Source organism: Aulonocara sp. 'chitande type north' Nkhata Bay, linkage group LG9 (assembly GCF_057382095.1).
Source record: "Aulonocara sp. 'chitande type north' Nkhata Bay isolate Kocher_YH1m ecotype deep benthic linkage group LG9, A_spYH_male_GT1.1, whole genome shotgun sequence".
Lineage (NCBI taxonomy): Eukaryota > Metazoa > Chordata > Actinopteri > Cichliformes > Cichlidae > Aulonocara > Aulonocara sp. 'chitande type north' Nkhata Bay.
In genome coordinates this window covers 20,912,506-20,934,051 of record NC_141352.1, presented here as the reverse complement: position 1 = coordinate 20,934,051, position 21,546 = coordinate 20,912,506, and the positions used below count along the sequence as shown (strand labels likewise).

At 39.4% G+C, this 21,546-nt stretch overlaps 1 protein-coding gene across 4 annotated transcripts in view; it reads left to right on the top strand.

Annotated features, from left to right (window-relative positions):
• Nucleotides 1-21,546, top strand: part of esyt2b (extended synaptotagmin-like protein 2b) — a 40,642-nt gene that overhangs the window by 11,323 nt on the left and 7,773 nt on the right. The window contains exons 6-16 of one of the 4 annotated variants that reach the window (XM_086306448.1): nt 2,719-2,808; nt 6,659-6,714; nt 11,356-11,476; nt 12,804-12,980; nt 13,188-13,270; nt 13,637-13,685; nt 14,669-14,758; nt 14,857-14,952; nt 16,352-16,453; nt 17,084-17,146; nt 20,462-20,536. In XM_086306448.1, the coding sequence (XP_086162574.1) occupies nt 2,719-2,808; nt 6,659-6,714; nt 11,356-11,476; nt 12,804-12,980; nt 13,188-13,270; nt 13,637-13,685; nt 14,669-14,758; nt 14,857-14,952; nt 16,352-16,453; nt 17,084-17,146; nt 20,462-20,536 (1,002 nt within the window). The remainder of the gene's footprint in view (nt 1-2,718; nt 2,809-6,658; nt 6,715-11,355; nt 11,477-12,803; nt 12,981-13,187; nt 13,271-13,636; nt 13,686-14,668; nt 14,759-14,856; nt 14,953-16,351; nt 16,454-17,083; nt 17,147-20,461; nt 20,537-21,546) is intronic. The other 3 variants (XM_086306449.1, XM_086306445.1, XM_086306446.1) reach the window with 3 other exon arrangements.

Sequence of the window (21,546 nt, the reverse complement as noted above, 5' to 3'; positions counted from 1 at the left end):
AGGATTACCGTAATTGTCGGGCTATAAGCCGCTACTTTTTGCACAAGCTTTGAACCCTGCGGCTTTTAGTCAGGTGCGGCTTTTCTATAGATTGTCCATGATTTTTGTGATATCGTAAGACGATTTGTTTTGTTTGTTCCGCTGTTGTACGGCACTACGTTGCCTGGCGGAAGGATCGGGGTTCAAGAGTGGTATGTTGGTCACATGTCCATCCGCCAGGCAACATAGTGCCGTACAAGTAGCGCGAAAAACAAACTTCAAAGTAGCGCTACGCGTTCAGCGGGAGTCGTGGATGACGAGCGGCGATAAACTTGCGAAAAGCAAGTTGTGCTCAACTCCACCGGTGGATTCTGACAGCGTGGAAAAGTGTGAAAACATCCACGATCACCAACGGATTTCGAAGGGCTGGACTGCTGCATGATGGAGAGGAGGACACCGCCACGGCCCTTCAGAGGGTGTTCGACTCCGACACTGACAATGAGGATTTCTTTGGTTTTGAAAGTGACAACGAAGGAGAGAAGAAGAGAGTGGATGACGAAGCCATCCTGATCCTGTTCGTATCCGACACTGGAGAAGAGGACTTTGGTGGTTTTAGAGCGCAGGAAGATGGTGGTGAATGACTGACTTTTCTTCTTGTTAAAGCCGTGTCACTGCACCTGAGCCTAAAAGGTAGTCCGAATCTATTTTTCTGGTGTGCTGTAGGTTATTGTTATGTAATACATTTGTTACTCATTTATGAAGCACAGCACATGTGCAAATATGTACCCATAACTTGTTTTTCAAAATATTAATAAAAGGGGTGTGTCTCCAAACAGCCATCTCTTTCCTGACAATTCCCTTTGTGCATATTCTCTTACATATGATAAGTCAACATTGAAACACCTGCGGCTTTTGGTCAGGTGCGGCTAATGTATGTACAAAACAGGATTTTCCCCTGATTTTAGCTTGTGCGGCTAATATTCAGGTGCGCTTTGTAGTCCGGGAAATACGGTAATAATCCTGCTTTTCTTATATATATATATATATCAACACCTATCAGGGGTTTCTGATGTTGAGAACTACTAGTGTTGTGCTGGAAAAAAGGAAAATGACTTATAATGGAAGCCGATTGTTTCTTATCAAAGTCCAGTAACAAAACAACGTAAATAAAGCAATCCAGAAAACTGCAGGCGCTACCACAAAGACAAGACATAATAAGAAACAATCAGCATACCAGACATATGTGGAGAAGATACTAACAAACTCAAGGAAAGATCAGTGGGAAAAAATGAAGCTATCACAAATCCCAACAAGAGAAACACAGATCATAATTCAAAGGAGACATTCTCAGACTTTGAACAGACAAATAGTGTTTTCAAAAGCTTTACTGTTTGTTCTGATTTGATCACGAGGACCTTTATTTTTAAAAAGTGTCTCTTAAACAAAGTTTTAAACAAACTAAAACAGCTAAACCTTAATTATGTTGCTTTGGAAGATTGCCTTTGACTACACAGCCCAATTACTCTGAAGTATTTTGTGTCTGTGTGTTGTTGTTATTCTTGCTGCTCCTTTCTCCCCTTTGTGTATTGCTGTCGAGTAGCAGCAGGCAGAAAAAAGGCAATCTGTGCTCCTCCTTGGAGACCCAGTGCCGTCAGGTCTGTCCCTGGCCCTGTTATGAAACCCAGGCATACTGTATCTCTGTAGACTATAATCATCCACTAATACATTAGTCAACATTTGAGCTGGATTATATTACAAAAATTACAAAGGTGGGTTTGGCTTCATATTAAGCTTAGATGGGTTGGATTAAACTTTTTAACCACTGCTGCTTTACACTAATAGCCCATTAAACCTGCAAATAAATCACGTGTTGTATTAAATTGCAGTATTTTTTAGCAGGTCCATTATTTTAAATGTTCATATTTTGTTGTTTCCCCTGCCAGTCTCCTGGCAGCCTAGGTCACCATGCCTTTAAGCCATTATTATTCCTTTGGACAGTTTTGTCAATATTGCTATAAATACTCCAGAGTCCAGCAAGAAACTGCCACGGCTCTGTGTGAAATACACCACCACTTACTTTTGGTGTGATCTTTGCACAAGTTATTGCACCTAAATGAAGCTTAACTTTTTCTACCTGTTCTCTTTGACGTTCCAGGACTTGATTTTACCGTTCTGGCTTTGTGTAAGTTTTATGTTCTAAGGAGCTGATTAAATCTCACAGTTAACAGAGCGAGAGAGGAAATAGAGAAATACATTTAAGTCTAAAGAACTGCCTGCAAACACAAAAACAAGAGTACTATTGGTTTTTAGTTTCACAGGGGCTTTAGTCATTAGTATCGGATTTACTGGCGTAATTCACTTTCCATTCGGACAACATTTTCTGACTGTCATTCCTCCAAAAAAGGAATATAACTCCACAACAAATATACTGGTGCTAGAATTCAAATCTCCTTTGTTCCCATTCTGCAGGATTAGAGCAGCTGTGTGGTGTTCCACATGATACATCTAAAGCACTAAACCATAATCCTCATAATTGTCATAATATGTTTTGAAGAAGGTGGAGGATCACACAGGGCAGGTGTGAAGTCAGGCAGCGATAGAGTTTCCAACCTGTCATGCGCTAGAGCTCCAGCGGCACTGCTGCTGACGAATGTCAGGGGTCAGCAGGGTGTGAGTTCCCTTAGGCTTTCTGTTTGTGTTTGTGGATATCAACGTGTTGTTCCTCTTATGTTTCCATAGATCCACGGTGTGTTGAGAGTGGTGATGGAGCCGTTGCTGGGTGATATACCTCTCGTCGGAGCTCTGTCTTTGTTCTTCTTGAAGAAGCCAGTAAGTGCATAAGCTAATAATGTTGAACTGAGTAACTTTATCAGTCAGACTAACTTAACAGAGGAGCAGCTGAGGTTATAATGACACTGCAGTTTGATGAAATGCAGCATGAATAGAGTGGAGGCTGTTTAACCACAAAGCCAAGATGGCATCACAGTTCAGCACATTACTAATTCAGGGTTATACTCTCAATTGACATTCAGAAAGAATGACAACTTTGTGTTATTACATATAATAATACTACACTGGCCAAGGTTGGCATGATTATCCTGCTGTCCTGAATATTTAAAATGCTCCTCTGAGTATTTCACCGTTCTTACTATGCCTAACATTTCACCTCATAAAGCATCTTGTTTTTGTGCTTTACTTATTCCCTTGCCTTTTAATGCAGATACAATGGACATAAATTAAAGCTAAAAAGGGTCATTTGAGTCAAAGTCAGGACTGGATCACAGTAGGACGTGTTTCTTATTATTTGCAGCATTAATTTCCAGCGTAATTTCAGTCTCTTTTACTTCACTGTGCTTACCGTCGGACATTGTTTGTGCTCTTGCGGTGCAAGCAGTGTTCACATGATTTGCATTTACATTTCCAGTTGCTTACGCATCGATTATTTTCCAGTTGAGGCTCCATTATTCTCCTGGTTCAACCCCTAGACAGAGCCACTGCTGCACAGCTTAAAAACGCTTGACCGATTTATATCAAATGCGAGGGCCCAGTGGAGCTGTAGCGGTGCTTTAAATAGCTGCAGATCAAGCCAGACCTACTTTGGCATATTTTTTTTTTTTTACCCCAGGCACTGAACTAAAGCTCAAGGTGGAGACATTACTGTTGGAGACTGAAGGAAGAAGCAGCTTCCACTCAGTAAATTCCCCACATGCAAAGATATCCGCACATGCATTTAGGTGCTTTAGTCTTCTTTCAGCTCCTACACCAGCAACATCACATTGGGTTCCTGGAGGAAAAAGAAAAAGAATTAATAAAGCAAATTATTGACATTGACATATTAACATTGTGTTCTCTGGACTTCAAGTAAGTCATGTTCTTTTGCCCCTTTGTGTTATACAAGATCTGAGGCTGGGTGCCAAACATAACAGACACATTTCCAGACCATAAGAGGTCTTGGCCATGTCTGGACGGTGTGATTGCACTGATGCAACTCAGCACAGCCTAAATAAAAAGATGCACCACATTCTGCAGTGAGGCAGAAGATATTCATCTACTCCAACTCAGATGACAGTTTTATACTTTTATGTAATGAATGAACGATGAAGCAGTGAAGGACCTGACGGAATCGCAAACACTGTTATTATTGAGCACTTTTGAAAGCTTGAAAGTGTCATGATTAAACTTAAATTGGACTTACTGAGCAGATTTAGGGGATTTTCCAGAGGTTGCGAGGTGGCACAGGCAAAGCGCCAGAGTCCTTCCTGTGCAGGGCTCAGCACATAAATGCAACAGAGCGTTGCTGGTGACGTCCCAGCCCAGAGAGGAGTAACGGTTCGAATAGACAGGTTTCCAAGGGAGATTCTAGGCAAGGATAGAGGCAGTGGCGAACAGGTGAGGAACTGTGGCACCAGTACACCAATCCACCCAAATATACTCATTGTCTATCTGCTTAATCCCAGAGGTGTGTGAAGAATAGCTGCATCAGAACAACTCGTCTTCAGGGTCGAGCAGTGATGCCAAACCCGAGCAGAGCAGCAGCTTCACCTGTAAATAGAGAAAAGGGGGCAGGCAACCAAACCCAGCCCATCCATCGAACCCTGATAAAAAAAAATTTAAAAAAAGCTGTAAAATCGAGTCCTGACATTGTCTGCAGTTGCTCTTTTATCACATGTAGCATATATAAGGAGAGGGTTTGCTTTAGATTTACTTTGCAAAATATATATTTGGTTTCAGCAAGGAGGTCCAGTTGGATATGGAAGAGGATTAGGGCCACTGGGAAAAAAATGGGCATGTCTTTTTTTTTCTTCCTTTACAGAATTCTGACTTTTTTCTCAATATTCTGAAATTCAAGTCAGAATTCAGTCTTTTTTTTCCAGAATTATTTTTTCTCAGAATTCTGGGATTAAAGTCAGAATTCTAATTTTTTTTTCTCAAAATTATTTTTTTCTCAGAATTCTGACTTTTTTTTTTAAGCAGAATTCTGACTTTTTTCTCAGAATTCTGAGATTAAAGTCAAAATCCTGACTTTTTCCTAAGATTTATGACTTTTTCCTCAGAATTCTGACTTTTTTCTCAGACCTGACCTAATCTCAGAATTGGGAGATTAATCTCAGAATTCTGGAAAAGAAGAAAAAAAAGACGTACCCACTTTTTTTTTTCGGTGGCCCTAATCCTCTTCCATAGCTGGATGATGCATGAGCATGCAGAACACATGACACATGAGGTTACCTGCTCTTGTCTTACATTGTCTCACATGGTTAAAATCTTTTTTTTTGTCCAATCCACAATGCTTCTATTTACTGTGTTTTCGTTTTCGCATACTGCTCTGCTGGGTAGTGTTAGAAGAGTTCAGGGTTGCACTGCGAGTGTAAGAGCAGCTCAAGAAAACTGGCTTATTCTGTGCAGTTTTCTCACTTTTCAATAGTCTTACACCCCAAAGGCATTAAAATGATAATGTACGAAGGGGAGGAAAACAGGAAATACTCCCACTTGAGAAGCTTTTCAAAGCAGATATTATTTTATCATTTAATCGTTTCACTTAGATTAAAGACAGTGCCCTTATCAACAGTTTTGTTATTCATATATACATCAACAGTCTCTTGATGACTCTTTGAACACAATATGCAGGGATAGGTGTGTCCTTCCACACCATCCCCTACATCATTTACAGCCCTGCAGTGCTTTCCTCGTCCCTGCAGAGCTCCGTGCATCTGCTGCAGTGTGAGCAGGTTGGACAAAAAAGTAGGGTAAATGGCCTGTATTTATATAGCGCTTTACTAGTCCCTAAGGACCCCAAAGCGCTTTACATATCCAGTCATCCACCCATTCACACACACATTCACACACTGGTGATGGCAAGCTACATTGTAGCCACAGCCACCCTGGGGCGCACTGACAGAGGCGAGGCTGCCGGACACTGGCGCCACCGGGCCCTCTGACCACCACCAGTAGGCAACGGGTGAAGTGTCTTGCCCAAGGACACAACGACCGAGACTGTCCAAGCCGGGGCTCGAACCGGCAACCTTCCGATTACAAGGCGGACTCCCAACTCTTGAGCCACGATCGCCCCAGGGTGGGAAAGGCTCATTAGAAAAAAAAGTCCCTGAGCTTGGAGGAAAGAGCTGATCAAAGCCCACTGAGCGGAGCAGGATATGCCTCCGTCTCAGGTCTCTTTGATTTACTTTGACCGCGGCACCTCATCAAGATTTGACCTGCTGCTAGATTTTCACAGTGCACAAAACTAGAAGGTGCAGTGTTTCCAGCCTCATTATTCTGTAAACTAACAAGACCCCAGACAGATGCTGCTGCTTTAATAAATCTTTCAGGAAGCAGGTGCTTTTGTATTCATTCCCATTCAAGGATCACTGCTTTCTGTGCTTCCGTTGTGACTCATAAACTAATTGTGCACACCGTGCATGCATTTAAACACTTACAGGTCAGTGGACCCCAAATTGAAAACTAAAAGGTAAAAACAATTAGCTTTAATATATGACAGGAAATGTTTGTTTTATACTTTAAGTAGCAGTGTGACGCCATCCTAAATAACCAGTGCAGTGTTGCAGCATAATAGAGGAGCAGGAAACAATAACATCAAGTGTTCTGACTCCATTTAAAGTCATTCACACTTTCTATTCTTACCGTCTAACCCATGGCCATGCTCTCATTTTTACTTCCTTTTCAGCTTGTGGACATAAACTGGACCGGCCTCTCCAATATACTGGATATTCCTGGGCTCAAGTAAGTCAATTCAAACTTCAACTTTTCTTTTCCCTCAAGAAACAAAGCTTAGATTTTAAAGGATTTGAGGACTTCTAGTTTAAGTGAAGTTAACACGTGCCTAGATGTTTGCTGTATAATTTCAGGGTTTTGTTTTTCTCATTTAAACACATTTTATGTTAAAAAAAAAAAAGCTTAATTTTCAGAGTTTCATTCGCATTTAATTTATTAATATCTTCAGCATTGATGAAACCAAAAGTATTATGCATACAGTAGTATCTGTCTCCACTGTTATATTTAAAGACAATATTGTCTTATTGTTCAGTTTCTGGAAAGCTAAATCTCACCAGCTGTAGAGAAAGTATTTTCCACTAATGAGGTTTCCTTACGTGCACGAAGCCTCGGGTGTTCCTGTCCTCGTTACTGCTGTAGTTTATCGCAGAGTTTTGCTAGACTGAGCTGATTTAGATTAACATATCTCTTTCAAACATTTGGAAGCAAACAATGAGATCAAGTGAAACGATCCAGCATGTCTGTTTGCACACACATCACGAAAAACAGGATTAACACAACAGTTTAATGCTCGTACTGGGATAAAACAGGCCGGCTCAGTGGTGTTTGTCGCCGCCGTTTTCCTTATCCTCACCCGTTTTGTTTTGTTTGTATTAAGTGTCTTTTTCCCTCGAGTTGTTGTGTGGGCTGAGCAGAAAATAAATGAGAGCTGATTAAGAGCTGCTAACAGCCCGACGCAATTACACGCTGCCATCTTGAGTGGTACTTTTTTTTTTTTACAGCTGAAAAAGAAGCTGACAGATGCATGAATATTGAATGTAGTTTTCTGGGATTACAGCTGCCTGTTGAACGCCCCCCTGACGCTGACAGACATGTTGACACAGGCAGAGCTCAGTGGACTCTCTTCTGTTGAGTTCTCTGTGGGGGTGAAATGGATCCACAGAGCTTGTGTGCCTAGACGTGGGCGTGTTAGTCTGGGTGTTGATGTGGGTGAGGGGTTAGCTGGGTCTTCGTGGTCCAAATCACAGCTACAGCGCACGCAGCGTCAGCCGTCCACTTGAAGACTTGCCCAGTGGGCCTCTTTTAAACCTTGTTAATAATATTAAGACTGTCATTAATTAGTAGCTGTGATAACATGTTGTTGTTTAGTGGAGTCAGTATTAACCATAATCAACTTCTTAATGTTTTGTATTAGCACAAAACAAAGCTGAGGCTAATGGAAATGTGATTAGCTTTGCTCCCTTCATCTGTACCCTCAAGTATAATTTAATACAACGCAGTGCTAGCCTCATAAATTATGCTCCCAGTTAGAGGGGGAAAAAAGGATAACCTGGGATATCATTAACAGCAGGCATAACTGAGAGTTTACAGGTTGCTAGTGCAGTGATTCCCAAAGTGATACCCATAGATTTCTATAAGACTGGAAGTCTTTTTGTAACTACAAGTATTGCATCTGGTGGTGTTCAGATAAAATGGAGGTCTAAGGCATTTCCACGAGGGCTTCATTTTTCAAAGGTGGGTAATATTGTCTTTGTTTATTTTTGTTTTCTGACCTTATTTTTTGATCCTGAACTCATCTCATATCTCAACTTGTATTTGAAAGGAAATATTCAATTTGGTGCTCTCGCGATGCCAACGTTGTAATTAAAGGTTTCTCGGTCAGATCGTCCATTTTCAAAACACCAAGACAACTCGAGACAGTTTGAGACTTCACTGTGGGTTGTAATCAAACACAGTATCCATCCATCATTAATACACAGTCAGTTGTTTTGCTGTCACAGTATAGAGTAGTATAAACTTCTGGTGATCTCTGAAGTGATTTGCAGTTAACGTCTGTGACAATTACTGTGTCGATCTATCCAGTAGCTGCTGGCACATTACTCCAAATTTCAACCTCATTGTGGAGGGAAAGTCACTGATCATTAAAGTCATTAAAGTCTTACTCTGGGGACCATGAATATTTGTAGAGTCTAAAGTGCTAATCTCTTTAGAAGATGTGGTAATAATTTACTGGATCAGTGAAATCCTTTGCCAGCTAATTGAGCAAGAGAAAAAGGCAGGGAATCACTACAGTTGTTAGGATTCATTTCTTAGGGATCACAAATGCTTGTGTAGAATTTAATGGCAATCTGTTTAATGGTCATTTGCTTCTGCAATCAGCCAGAACAAAGTTAACATGGCTGAAGCATTGCTGTACATCGCAGTGATGGATATTTGCTGTCGATGTGAGTCAGTGGAAGGTAAAACACATTACCAGTGTGCATTATGTGAGCATTATAAGGGTTGAGTGTGCAGTCTTGAGTGTTGAGAGTGCTAAAGTGAATAGATAAACACAAAGGCAGGGACAGGGGGGTGTTCCAGTGTTTGCGCTGAGGGAGCAGCAGAAATAGTGCTGATGTGGCAGGAATCCCTTTACACCCTCAGCTCTTAGATGGAGAAAAGCTCCAGCTCTGATCAGCACCCTGCCACTGAATCCTAAAGTCAATGCGTGTTTTTCACCTAAAGAGAAGCTGAGGATTGATCAAATGAATGAAAGCTAAAATTATGTTTTGTTTTTTCATCTGGTGTCTGTGCAGCTTTAGTATCACACCAGAGTTTTTTTTTCCTTTGAAGGTTTTTATTGGTTTTGCAGGACAGCCTGAGATTCCTGACACATTACATGTATTCCTGCAAGGTTATAATGAATTACAGATATTTATAAATGAGCTTTAACTGTCCTCTAATGTAATCTGTTCATAACCTTCGCATTGTTAATTACATGACAATCCAGCAAACTTGGGTGCTCTTTTTACTCAAATGGCAAATAGCTCGTGACGATGTATAATTTTCTGAAACCTGAGTTGTGCGATATTTAGAAAGTAGTTTAATTTACTTCTTGGTATTTGAATCTTTTGCTTAATCAATGTGCAGCCTATGGCTGATACAAAAAAGTAATTGAGCCCAGCGTTTGCTATGGATTTTGGGCTTTGTGCTGACCGATGTTTTCAGTTGATGGATCATTTGGCCTTTAGCCTGTGTTTGGTGATGCTTGTTAGGGTTAGGTGTGCTGTCACAGGAGTTAGGAGTTAGAGTGTTATAGAGGGGTTGTGAGTCTAATAATCATGGAAATTAAATTGTGTGGCACCTTTGAAAAGCAAGGAAAGGAGTTAACCTAGCTAATATAGAGCAATTAATAATCATCAAAGCCTTTAGAAGAAGCAAAATGAAGAGCCTAAAAATGCATTAAATACAAATGTGGTTTTTCAGTACGTTAAGAAAACCATTTTTATTTTATTTTATAACTTTATGTTAATTATAAATTCATTTAACTAATGCCTTATTTATGTGGTATGACCACCTAGGCTGTTTGAGCAATAGGTTAAAGTTTTTAATTACACAAGAGAAAAGTAGGTGAATTAGCCTTAGCTAGCCTTAGCCTAGCTTTCACCAGCTAGAATTTATCATTTATCCCCAGTGATAACTTTACATTATTTTCTTGATTGTTTCAAGATTGACTTTGTTTAAGTGGTAGAACTTACTTTAAATAAAATTTAATTAGTGCAGTACACCTAAATATTAAGTTACAATAAACAGGAAACGGATAATGCTGTGGCAAGCTAGCTATAGTTTGATAGCTTGTCACTGCAGTTTTTGGACTTTATGTTTCTGTTTGTCTAAAATTACACACACTGTTAATTGTTAAAGATTACACATTTCTGTGTTGTTATTTCTATATGACAAAACCAAAGGTTAAACTTTGACTAAATATGGAGTTTACTGTAGTTTCTCCATGCAGTGATCACTGTAGCAAGTAGAGTTTTACTGTTAAAACTGAAATTTTATCACACAATAACATTTCATTGAAGACCTGAAAATATCTTGGGCCTAATTCAGTAAGACACCAATGATGCAAGTTTCCTAAATTTATAAGACCAATTACATAGAGGCTGTTACTCAGCTGCTGTACGTATTCACTGGTGGGCACCTAGAAAGCACAGAGCACAAGTACATCAGGTGTGTGTTAGCAAATGTCTAGTTTAAAAAAAATTCACCCACTTTTCATCAGCTTACATTTTTGTACTTTTCTTTCTTTGCAGACTATTTTAAAGATTGTGTTTATAGGTGTCCTCAGAAAACATCCACTTCCAGGTGATGTCTTAGACAATTTACAAATGCCCCTGATTACAATGGTCACATTATAATATATATGGACATCTGGCCCATAATAATAATAACCATTCTTCGAGGGACATGCTGAGCAATAACCCAGCACGATAAGTTTTATTGTAATTTGATTTTTTTTGCTAGCCATGATTGCAATTTTCCAGCTGTGCCACAGTAAGTAAATGAATAAAGGAAACGTCTGATGGAAATGTCATCCTGTGACCTCACTGTCATTGTTGTCATTCACCATTGAATCATTAGTGGATCAGACAGACATTCAGACGTTTGTTGGCTAACAGCAGCAGCATGCTTGAACTCACTCCAATTTTCCTGCTGTCGTCGCGCATGTTAAACAGAAACATGCTAAACTATGCTTAGATTAAAAGAGAACATTTATAACCCAAGGGCACCCTTATTGTCTTTTAAATAATTTATCGCTTCATTCTGTTTATTTTCTTTTTTTTCTCCCCTCTCTCATCATCCCCACCTCCTCCCTTGTATTTACAGTGGCTTCTCTGACAGTCTGATTCAAGACATTATCTGCAGTTATTTGGTATTGCCCAACCGAATCACTATCCCACTGGTCGGAACGGTGGAGCTGGCCAAGCTGCGCTTTCCAATGCCAAAGGTACAAATGCACTTGTTACAATACATCCAATAAGGATGAGCTGCTCTTCTAAGTGTTTTAATAGTTCGTAAGCAGACAGTTTCACACGAGGAGCTCATGGTTAGTACGTTAAAGCTCGTCAGTAGTAAAAAATATCTCCCAGGGTTTTGTAGTTAATTCTCAGTGCTAACGCAGAATAAAACTAAAGAACCATAACAATAAAAAATGCAGCAAAGGTTGTATTCCTGGAACTTGTATCCATGGCAACAAAATGAAAAAAGTTTCACTGCAGGCCACATCCTTATTATATTTAAAAAGGTTTCAAGGGTTCAAAACAGGAATAAAAAAGAAACAACTAAAATCTTACCACACATCATATATTCATTACAGCCTTTGGAAAAAAAGGAGACATTGAAAAGATAACAAAGAACTTGTCTTTCTGATATCAGACGGCAGGATGTTTTGCCAACATACAGTACTATGCGTCACATATACAGTACTTTGATAAACTCTGAGTCACCCCTCATTTCTTTATATTTTACTTCCAAGGAGCCTTGAGCAACAGGTCCTACCTCCTTGACTTTAATGGTCATCTTTATTTACTAGACTTTCATCTGGCAAGGAAGCATATGTGATGGAATGATTTCCATGATAACAATGTAGCCTTGTTATATCCACCATCACTTTTAGGTTAATAAGGCCTTGTATTTTAAAATAAAGACATTTAATATGTTAATCCATTAAAATCTCAGTAGGAAAATTAAAAGTAGATAATGTGCCGCACAATAATTAGGCAAGAAAATAAGAAAATAAACGCAGGTCTGATTTTATATATCAGTGGCAATTCTTACTGCTTTCTTTCAGGCAAATGTTTTTATTAAATATTAAAGAAAGGAAAAACATTTGACAATGGAAAAATTAAACAAAATAAAAGCCCTATTCTGCAGTAGAAAGTCTAGATTAGTCCTCTATTTATCCAGGTAATCATGGGATATATATATATATATATATACACATACATATATGCTAATACATTCTAGGTATATGTATGTGTATGTAAGTAAAGGTTAGCTTATTAAATTTACATAAATTTGCATTTCTTTTTCTTAAATATTAAAGTAGCTGTTATGTTTTATTGTGGTGCGTTTTTTACAAACCACACATTTAAATAAAGTCTGCTAAATTATGAATTGTGAAATGAATTAGTATTTTTGTTATTACTTTATTGTGGTAATGAGTCATGTTTCCTCTTATACTACTAATGTCCTCCCATTACAGAAATCTTCACGTCTTATAAACTCTATAAGCTTTTTCAGACTTTAACACATGTGTCTGCATGGCTCCACAGGGAGTCCTAAGGATTCACTTCCTGGAGGCTCAAGATCTAGAAGGGAAGGATACATTTCTGGGAGGGTTGATCAAAGGCAAGTCTGACCCCTATGGTATCCTGCAGATCGGCAACCAGCTGTTTCAGAGCAAGACAATTAAGGAAAGCCTTAATCCCAAGTGGAACGAAGTGTACGAGGTGAGAGTTGGGGATGTCTTTTAGAGCAGGAAGAGCTTTTACGGTCGTTTGTTGCCACCGAAAAAGCTAGTCTGTTTCCCATTGTTATGTGCCATTGTTTTCCACTTGTCTTATTTATACCTCCTGCTGGTTTGCATGACAGGTAATCTATTTATTGACCTCCTGTGCCAGTTTGAATGAGCTTCAGTTTGTTCTTGTGTTCATCAGGCACTGGTGTATGAGCACTCAGGTCAGCATCTTGAGATTGAGCTATTTGATGAGGATCCAGACCAAGATGACTTCCTGGGGAGGTGAGTGTCTTTGTCATTTCCTAACCCGCTGAGATGTTATTGCACTTATTTCATTTAAAACAAAGCTCTGGTGTACCAGCGCTGATAACTGGTAAGAGCAATCTTTGATGTATTGCGGGACATATAGTCAACAAAATTAAGATAAATACAGCTATGTTTACTCATAATGGAAGTGTAGAAGTGTTATCCCCAGTTACCGGCCCAAGGGCAAATTTCATTGATTTTTACCCCAAGGCTGTAATGCTACACCCAGTGCTATTAACACAAAGCAGTCAATCGATATCTGGACCCCCTGTGTTTAGATTAATTGGTGCGATTTTACTGTTTGCTGTCCCAATTTCCATAATTATTTGTCCTTATTTACAGCCTCATGATTGATATGACAGAGCTGCACAAAGAACAGAAAGTTGATATGGTAAGCTGCTTTGTTCACAATAATATTATCAGTTTAATTACTTTAAAGCGTATAAATTATACATCTTAAAGTAACCGTCAGGCTCAGTCATATTGCTTTCTTGTAAGGAGTAAGATGTGACAGGTAAACAGCTAACCAGACTTTAGCCATGAATGACACCCACCAGCAACTCTAAAGTTCACTCGTTAACACTTTATATGTCGACTCACCTCTGCCAGCCTTAAACGAAGTTACTTTGGTGACACATAATCCCTGTAAAAACTGGGATTATTGGAGAGTATGCCGGCTTAGTTTCAGTTGGTGAGCACAGCAACTTTGCTTGTTTGAGTTTATTTTGTTAGTTTTACTTCAGCTTTTATTAAGTTGAGTTTTAGTTTTTAGTTTTTTAATCACTATGGTATGGTAGCTATATGTCAGAGGCAGAACCTTTTGAAAGCAGTTGACTCACAGCCTTGTAGACATCTGGAGTCTGATGAGTAAAAACGTCCATCAAAGCCTAATCAGGCAATTTCTGATAAAGTTTTACTAAAGTAACAAATATTAAAACTTCCACTATATTTTTTTTAACTTCCATTAGTTGCTTTTCAAAGTTCACAAAAGTGTTTCAGTTACTTTTTTACCAAGAGTCTGTTTCTATTTTTATTGTAGTACTTAAATGTTTTATTTTCACTTCTAGTTTTACTTTTTAGTTTATGTTTAGCTAACTATAATAACACTGGATATGTTGACTGATATATAGTAATGATAGAAATGATTAGGTAATTATGAGTTTGTTACCTTTGGATTTAAGGTGTTTGAGAGTCCATGCAGATTTGAGATAGGCACTGATCTGATCATCTAAATCTTCGCAGTAAACTAAACCACCAAATTGTTCTGTTTTAGCACAGCTCCTAAAAGCTTTACAAATGATTTTTAAGCCTGGTTTGTTCCTGTCATCGACTGAATGGAAATATTGACGTACTTGTTTGGCCACATTGTTGCAGTGGTTTGATCTTGAAGAAGCAACTACTGGGAAACTCCACCTGAAACTGGAGTGGCTATCGCTGCTCTCCACTTCTGAGAAATTGGACCAGGTACTGCATGTAACAATAAGGCTTCATCGCTTTAACACAAGGACGTGTTCTCTGCATTTGCAGCTGTAAAACATGTCTAACTTGTCCTTCATGTTTAGGTTCTGCAAAGCGTGCGTGCAGACAGAAGCCTTGCCAACAACGGACTGTCATCTGCGCTGCTGGTGGTCTATCTGGACTCGGCAAAGAACCTGCCAGTAAGATGATGCAATGCTCACTTTAGTTTGACGCTGTAGCTTGTGCAAAAATATAGCTTTAGGCTTACACAGGCTTCTTGTTCTTTACCCAAAACAGTAAAGATTAGTGGTCTGTGTAGTAAAGATTCACATACTTTTACTATAGTTTTTTTTTTATTTGTGACTGAAGTGATTGCATTAGTCTACTACAAAAAGCATTTTCATATTTTTTCCAGGACATTATATACTTACCAGACACTTTATTGGGTACACTTGTTTAACTCATTTATATCAGCCAATCACATGGCAGCAGGTCAGTGTATATAGGCAAGTGCACATGGTCAAGTTGACCTTGTCAAATTCAAACTGAGCATCAGAATGGGGAAGAAAGATGCTAGGCAGGGTTGTCTGAGTATTTCAGAATGTGCTGATTTACTGGGATTTTCCCACACAGCCGTCTCCTGGGTTTGCAGAGAATGGTCTGAAAAAGAGAAAATATCCAGTGAGCTGCAGTTCTCTGGGTGAAAATCCCTAGTTGATGCCAAAGGTCAGATGAGAATGACCAGACTGCTTAAAACTGGTAGGAAGGTAATAATAACTCAAATAACCACTTGTTACAACCAAGGTGTTCAGAACAGCATCTCTGAATGCACTGAGTGCCACTCCTGTGACCTAAAAAAAAGGAAACCAAGATTTTCTTGACACACTTTGGGTTCCTTAGTACCAAGTGAGCATCATTTAAACTCCACAGCCTACCTGAGTATTGTTGCTGACTATGTCCATCTCTTTATGACCATAGCGTACCCATCTTCAGATGGCTGCTTCCTAGATGATAACACACCATGTCACAAAGCTCAGATCATCTCAAACTGGTTCCTTGAAAATGACAATGAGTTAACTATACTCAAATGGTCTCCACAGTCACCAGATATCAGTCCAATAGAGCAGCTTTTTTTGTGTAGTGGAACAGAAGATTTCCATGATCGGTGTTCAGTCAGCTGGTCTTCAGCGACTGTGTGATAATATCATGTCAGTATTTACCAAAAATCAGAGGACTGTTTCCATCAATTAACGCTTTCCTGAAGCCAAAATGAGGTCTAACTTGGTACTCACAAGGTATACCTAATAAAGTGTCGGTAAAGCTCAAGGATTCTGTGTTAGGGCTATATTGGGCAATATTGTTTTGCTTTTGTTAGAGGATAAACTTGAACCTTCAAATTGCTGACTAAATGCATTTTTGACGTTTATGTAATGAGATTAGAAAATGTTTTATAATACCCAAATTGGTCAAATTGACCTCTTGTCTGATATTAGTTTGTTTGTTTGTTTGTTTTTTTACCTTTATTATATAAATACTTTAGCTCTTTCAGTTCTCATAACTTCCCCGTTTCCTCTTAATTTTCTTTCCTCTTCACCCAAGAGCGTCTTCTCAGGCAGCTTAGGCTGTGGAAACTTAAGTGAGAGGAGAGCTTCTGGCCTAGTCTTTTGTGAGAGCAATACTTCAGAGTATAAAACAATATGTGTGAGTTCCCCGGTACTTTTCCATCTTTATAGTGCTAGCAGTAGCGGTATGCAATGTTGGGTTGGGTTGAGCCCGTGCAAACATGAATCTTAAAGCATGCGTTAGCTGCATGGTTGTGAAGGAATGTTTACTGAAAAATAACCAGTAACATGAGGCAGACACTTCACTTCAAGGACTCAGCTATACTGTGCCTGCTAGTTAGCCTGCAGCATATTCTTCTTAATCAGTTGCTCAGTTCAAGGCCCAAGTATAAAATGTCAGGCGTAGAAAGAGCTCGCTGGCAGAGCTCATAATGATGTTTCACATTAGTGTATAGCTGTACAGATACAGAAAGTCTGTAGCTTGTTAAAAAAGATCCAGCACCTTTAAGTCTCCCCTATAGGGAACATCCTCATTATTTTGACATATGTTTTCATTGTTAGCTGTATGCCCTGCTCCAATATCAGCCCAATATCTGCTGCGTCTGATTTATCTAACAGTTATCCATGCTATTCATATTTCAGCACAAATTTCAACACGTTTTTTGTGGGCCTTTCCCCCCCCCCTCATGTCTCTTACCCATGCCGAGTCATTCCCGTCCTACTAACTGTGGGTGTGATTTTCTCCCCCAAATCTCCTTGTGGCTTAAAGAGCAACCTGTCAGATTTCACCTATGACGGGTTGAAGCAAGTCTCAGTCTTTAAGGCGCTGAAGGTAATGTGGGAAAAATGGACTGCATGTACAGAACGTACACCCTGTGTCTCACCTGTGCCGGTCCTCAAGTGCACCATCCAGTCATGTGATCGTGATGGCTATCAGACGTGCAAAGTGAACTGTGGTTTTTGAAAAAATGTGCATGAAGATGGATGATCGCACTGACTGTCTGAGCCTTTGTTGTGCCGTCCTGAATTGTTGTCATATTTTCCCTACTTTTGCATGCAGAAGTACAATATTGGTTTCAGGTTTTTCTAAAGTGAAATGATGGGTCACTTGATTGCTTTAAAAAGGCAGTTAACAATGGCACATCTATAGAACAATACAGTTCTGAGAACACCTTTTGTGCCTTTGTGTTGAAGAACCCGATCATGTTAAAGCTCAGGAATTCAGGATAAGGACTTGATGCTTGTTGGGCCAGCATTTCCACATTTCTTCTTCTGTAGCTCATATTTGCCAGACAAATACACAGATAAAGTAGACACTAGGTAGTGACACAGATTAGTCTAAGTAAATGTTATGTGAATGCAGCTGTGAGGAGACTGGTAGAAGTAGAAACCGGCTTTCATTATCTTGTTTACCAGTGATCAGAACAGATGATCTAGTGTGTTACAAAAGATACGTTTCAGGTTGCACCATTCCAAAAATCAGTGTTGCATAATTCTAGTTAGCACGAGTCGTTTCCTTTTATTTACCTTCCTACTTCTAGGCAGTTTAAAGCCTCCTATTGTATCGCACTGACTGTGACACTCCCTTTGTTTGATATGAGCCAGTGAAACTCACTGAAGCATTGTGCTGGAGGGCAGCAGGAGTACAAATGTTTTGTTGTTGCACTCAGTCGTTCAGTCTGTGTCACCGTGGCAGCAGGGCCGGCTGCTAGCTGGATGGTAGACTGAGCTGCTGCATCTTATTTTCTTACTAATGAATTTCAAACCACTGTGAGTCTGACACCATTTTACGTGTTGTTTCCTTCAGCCTGTCCATGCTGAGATAAAAATCTATTCAAGTGAAATTGTTTTTGTGGGTGCGTTACCCATATAGTGACTTAGAGCTTAAAGCATTGGAAGCTGTGGGATTTTTTTTGTAAACTGCCAAACACACATAGCTTCACCAGCCAGTCCGGACAGCAAGGTTGCTGAAAAATAGAGCTAATACACCATGCTGCCTCTGTGTAGTAGGTCATGTGTTAAATCTTAATGGGCACGTCTTCACATGTTTGTAATGCATGCAGAAAACAGGAGGAAAGAGCAGCAAGTGCCAAAAATGTCTGCACTATTTTCACATGTGTGTTTAAGACAAACAAGAAAAGGGGCAACTGTTCTAGGGCACATTTCATACCTGACTTATTTACATTTGCACTTCAGTGAGAGTCTGAGGCCCCGGGTTATGCTCCCTTGTGATCGTGGACAGCTGAGGACACCAGGGATACTTAGCTGTTTTTATTATACTACTTTCTTGACTGCTCAGAGAACATATGCACAGTTGGTGCCCTTGCAGTGTAGAGTCTGTGCGGACGGGTCCTAAAAAAATAGTGGGTATAGTTTTATCTGCACACTGTGATTATAAAATCTATGAGATGAAGACCTTTATGTCCTCATGTGTGCATCAAGTATAGCATGAGTGTAATGGGACTCCCTAATGCACAAACCCCGTGCTGATTGGCTCATATGTTTCATATTATTTAAAAAAAAAGATTTTATTTTATTCTTAGTTATTATTTAATTTGAAAAAAAAATGTAGAAACATATATATGATTTGGTTATAAGTTAATATGTATCATTGTAGGCTGTAAAAGTTTTTATAATAGACAGAATGTAAAATCTCTTACTGGTTCTGTTAGTGCATAATAGAATCACTATGAGCATCGTGTCACAGTCTGAAAATGATACACACAAAATTCTGATTCTCATTTATTAATAACAGAGCAATAATAAACAGCAAAACAAAAATACTTCATACAAAATCAAACAATGCATGTCAGGCATTGCTGCATCTTCCACTGTCTGATACCGCATCAGTCACAGGAAACTGTTTCCTCCTCCGATAACGTCAAAAAAGGAAACAGAATCAGTCAGTTATAACTGAAAAGATGCAAACTGTAATCCAGCAGAGGAGAAGAGATTTTCTCTAATCACACATTTAAACTCATGCGTGATGAAGGAAAAACAAATGAAAATGGATATAGAGGAACAGCAGAGATTCTACCTTCACAGAAAGAATTTATTTTGTTCACAGTTCACTTTATACATAGAACACAGAATCTCTACTATACAGATAAAAGTACTAGGGTGCCTACACTTTACACCTAGAGGAGCTGCTTGATCATAGAAACCCATGAAATGAAGCTCCCGGCATACAGTTTATATGCTGATATTAATGCCAGAGGAGGATTTGGACTCTTATAGAGCCAGCAGAGCATTTGCAACGATCCTCCTCAGCAGTCAGAGACCCTGCTCTGTAACTTTACATGCTCATTTTATGACTGGCTGACTTGCTGTGATTCCTAAAAACTTCCACTTTGCACAATACTCCTACAGAGTTGATCTGAGGAAGGAAAATTGTTGCAGTGGTGGCATGTTGTTACAGCACCACCCTTGAACTAAGCGAGCTCTGTAGAACGACTCGTTCTTTCACAAACGCTTGTAAAGATAGACTGCATGCTTGATTTTAATCACCTGTGGCTCTGGGGACTAAAAACACCTGAATACAAAGATTAGGAGGCGTGTCCCAATTCTTTTGGACATGTAGTTTAAACAAGTTAAAAACAGATATTGTATGAATTATGTAAAAACTTGTGAAAGTATTTCTGTGTATTTCTGTTCAACACGTGGTGCGTTAAAGTGTCTTTATTATCAGCCTGCATGTTCAATGGGAGGCTTAATTGTAATGCTGGTGAGAAACATTTGTCAAACTCAAGCGACATCCTCAAGAGAATGGATTAGATGATGAGAAAATGAAGGCTTTTCCTCTGTTGTCACAGACCTTGGCCTGTAGATATGTAGGGTATTATTATTCTGAGAGGAATACTGAATAATACGTAGCTGTCAAAGCCCAGCATGCTAAATTTAGCCCGCAGAGGAGACAAAGCTCGGCTGTCTCCTTGGTTGCCGCTCTGCCTGCAGCCCTGCTTGTCAGAATGTACGGTAATGCTCCTTCCTGTTTGAACTACAGGCTCTCTCACCGTTGTGTGCTTGATTGAGTCTCCACTTGAGCTGCTGTTTGAATGTTTGAGTGCAATTATGTTGTCCCTCAGTTGATTTTTGTGCCACAGTGGGGTACATGGCGCTAACACTCTTCTGTCTGATTCTCTATTAGTCTGCTAAGAAGAATACCAGCGACCCCAGCCCTTATGTTCATTTCAGAGTTGGACATAAAACTCTTGAAAGTAAGGTGAGTCGTGGAAGTATCCATTAAAGTTATTATGCTGTGTCATTGTATCGTGGCTCTGTATTCCTGGAATGTTGTGTCGATTATTTTTTTTTTTGCAATTGTGCATTTTATTCGTAGAATAATGTGTCACTTAGTAAGTCATAAAAAAGACTTCTGGGCAATCAAGCTGTTATATGTAATTACATATAACTATTTGTGGCGTTCTTTTAGCGATATACTTCCTTCTGACTGTAGCATTAAAAAAGAGATGAAATGAAATTGTTGTTGTAAAATAAAGAACGTTAAATGAGGAATTGCTACCACCAACACCCAGTTAACTGCACAGCTTAAGAGCTTTCAGTCTGACACGATGATTGGCTGTTTCTCACGGGAAATTTCTATCCTAGCATTCAGAAGGGAAGTGTAAACGAGGAAGATCTGCTGGGCTGATTTTATTGCAGGCGTGAGCTGTTGGAGGTTTACTGCGATGGAGCCTGTTTGCACTTATGAAAGTGTTTGAGTATGAACACAGTCCTGCGTTCATATTCAAACTGGCTCTGTGCTCCAGGACTTTGGATTTAAAATGAAGCAATGAAACCATGAGCCCATCCTCAGCTTCAGTATGAGGCTGCAGGAATGACTGCTGTTTCACTTTTTGAGAGGAAGTAATTGGATGAGAGCTGTTAAATTACTCATTAGACCCTAATTTAGACAGAGGTGAGAAAAATTTAATCAAATTCAAAAGTTTGTCATTACATTTGGGATGAAAGCGGGACACCCGAGTTATTGCTTTTGTGTAAAACGAACCCCGTGGCACTGTGTAATCTTAATTTTAACTCTGTGATTGCATGATTGTTGACACATGATTCATAAAGAAACTCAGCCACATTTTTAGATTCACAAACTTCCAGTCCAAGCCAAAGAAGTGTTTGATGGATTTGCACTTTTAGATCTCTTTATCAGATCATCTTACATCTTCAGCTTATGTCACATGACTGATACAGTACAGTGGTAAAGTTGGTGGTTTAGCC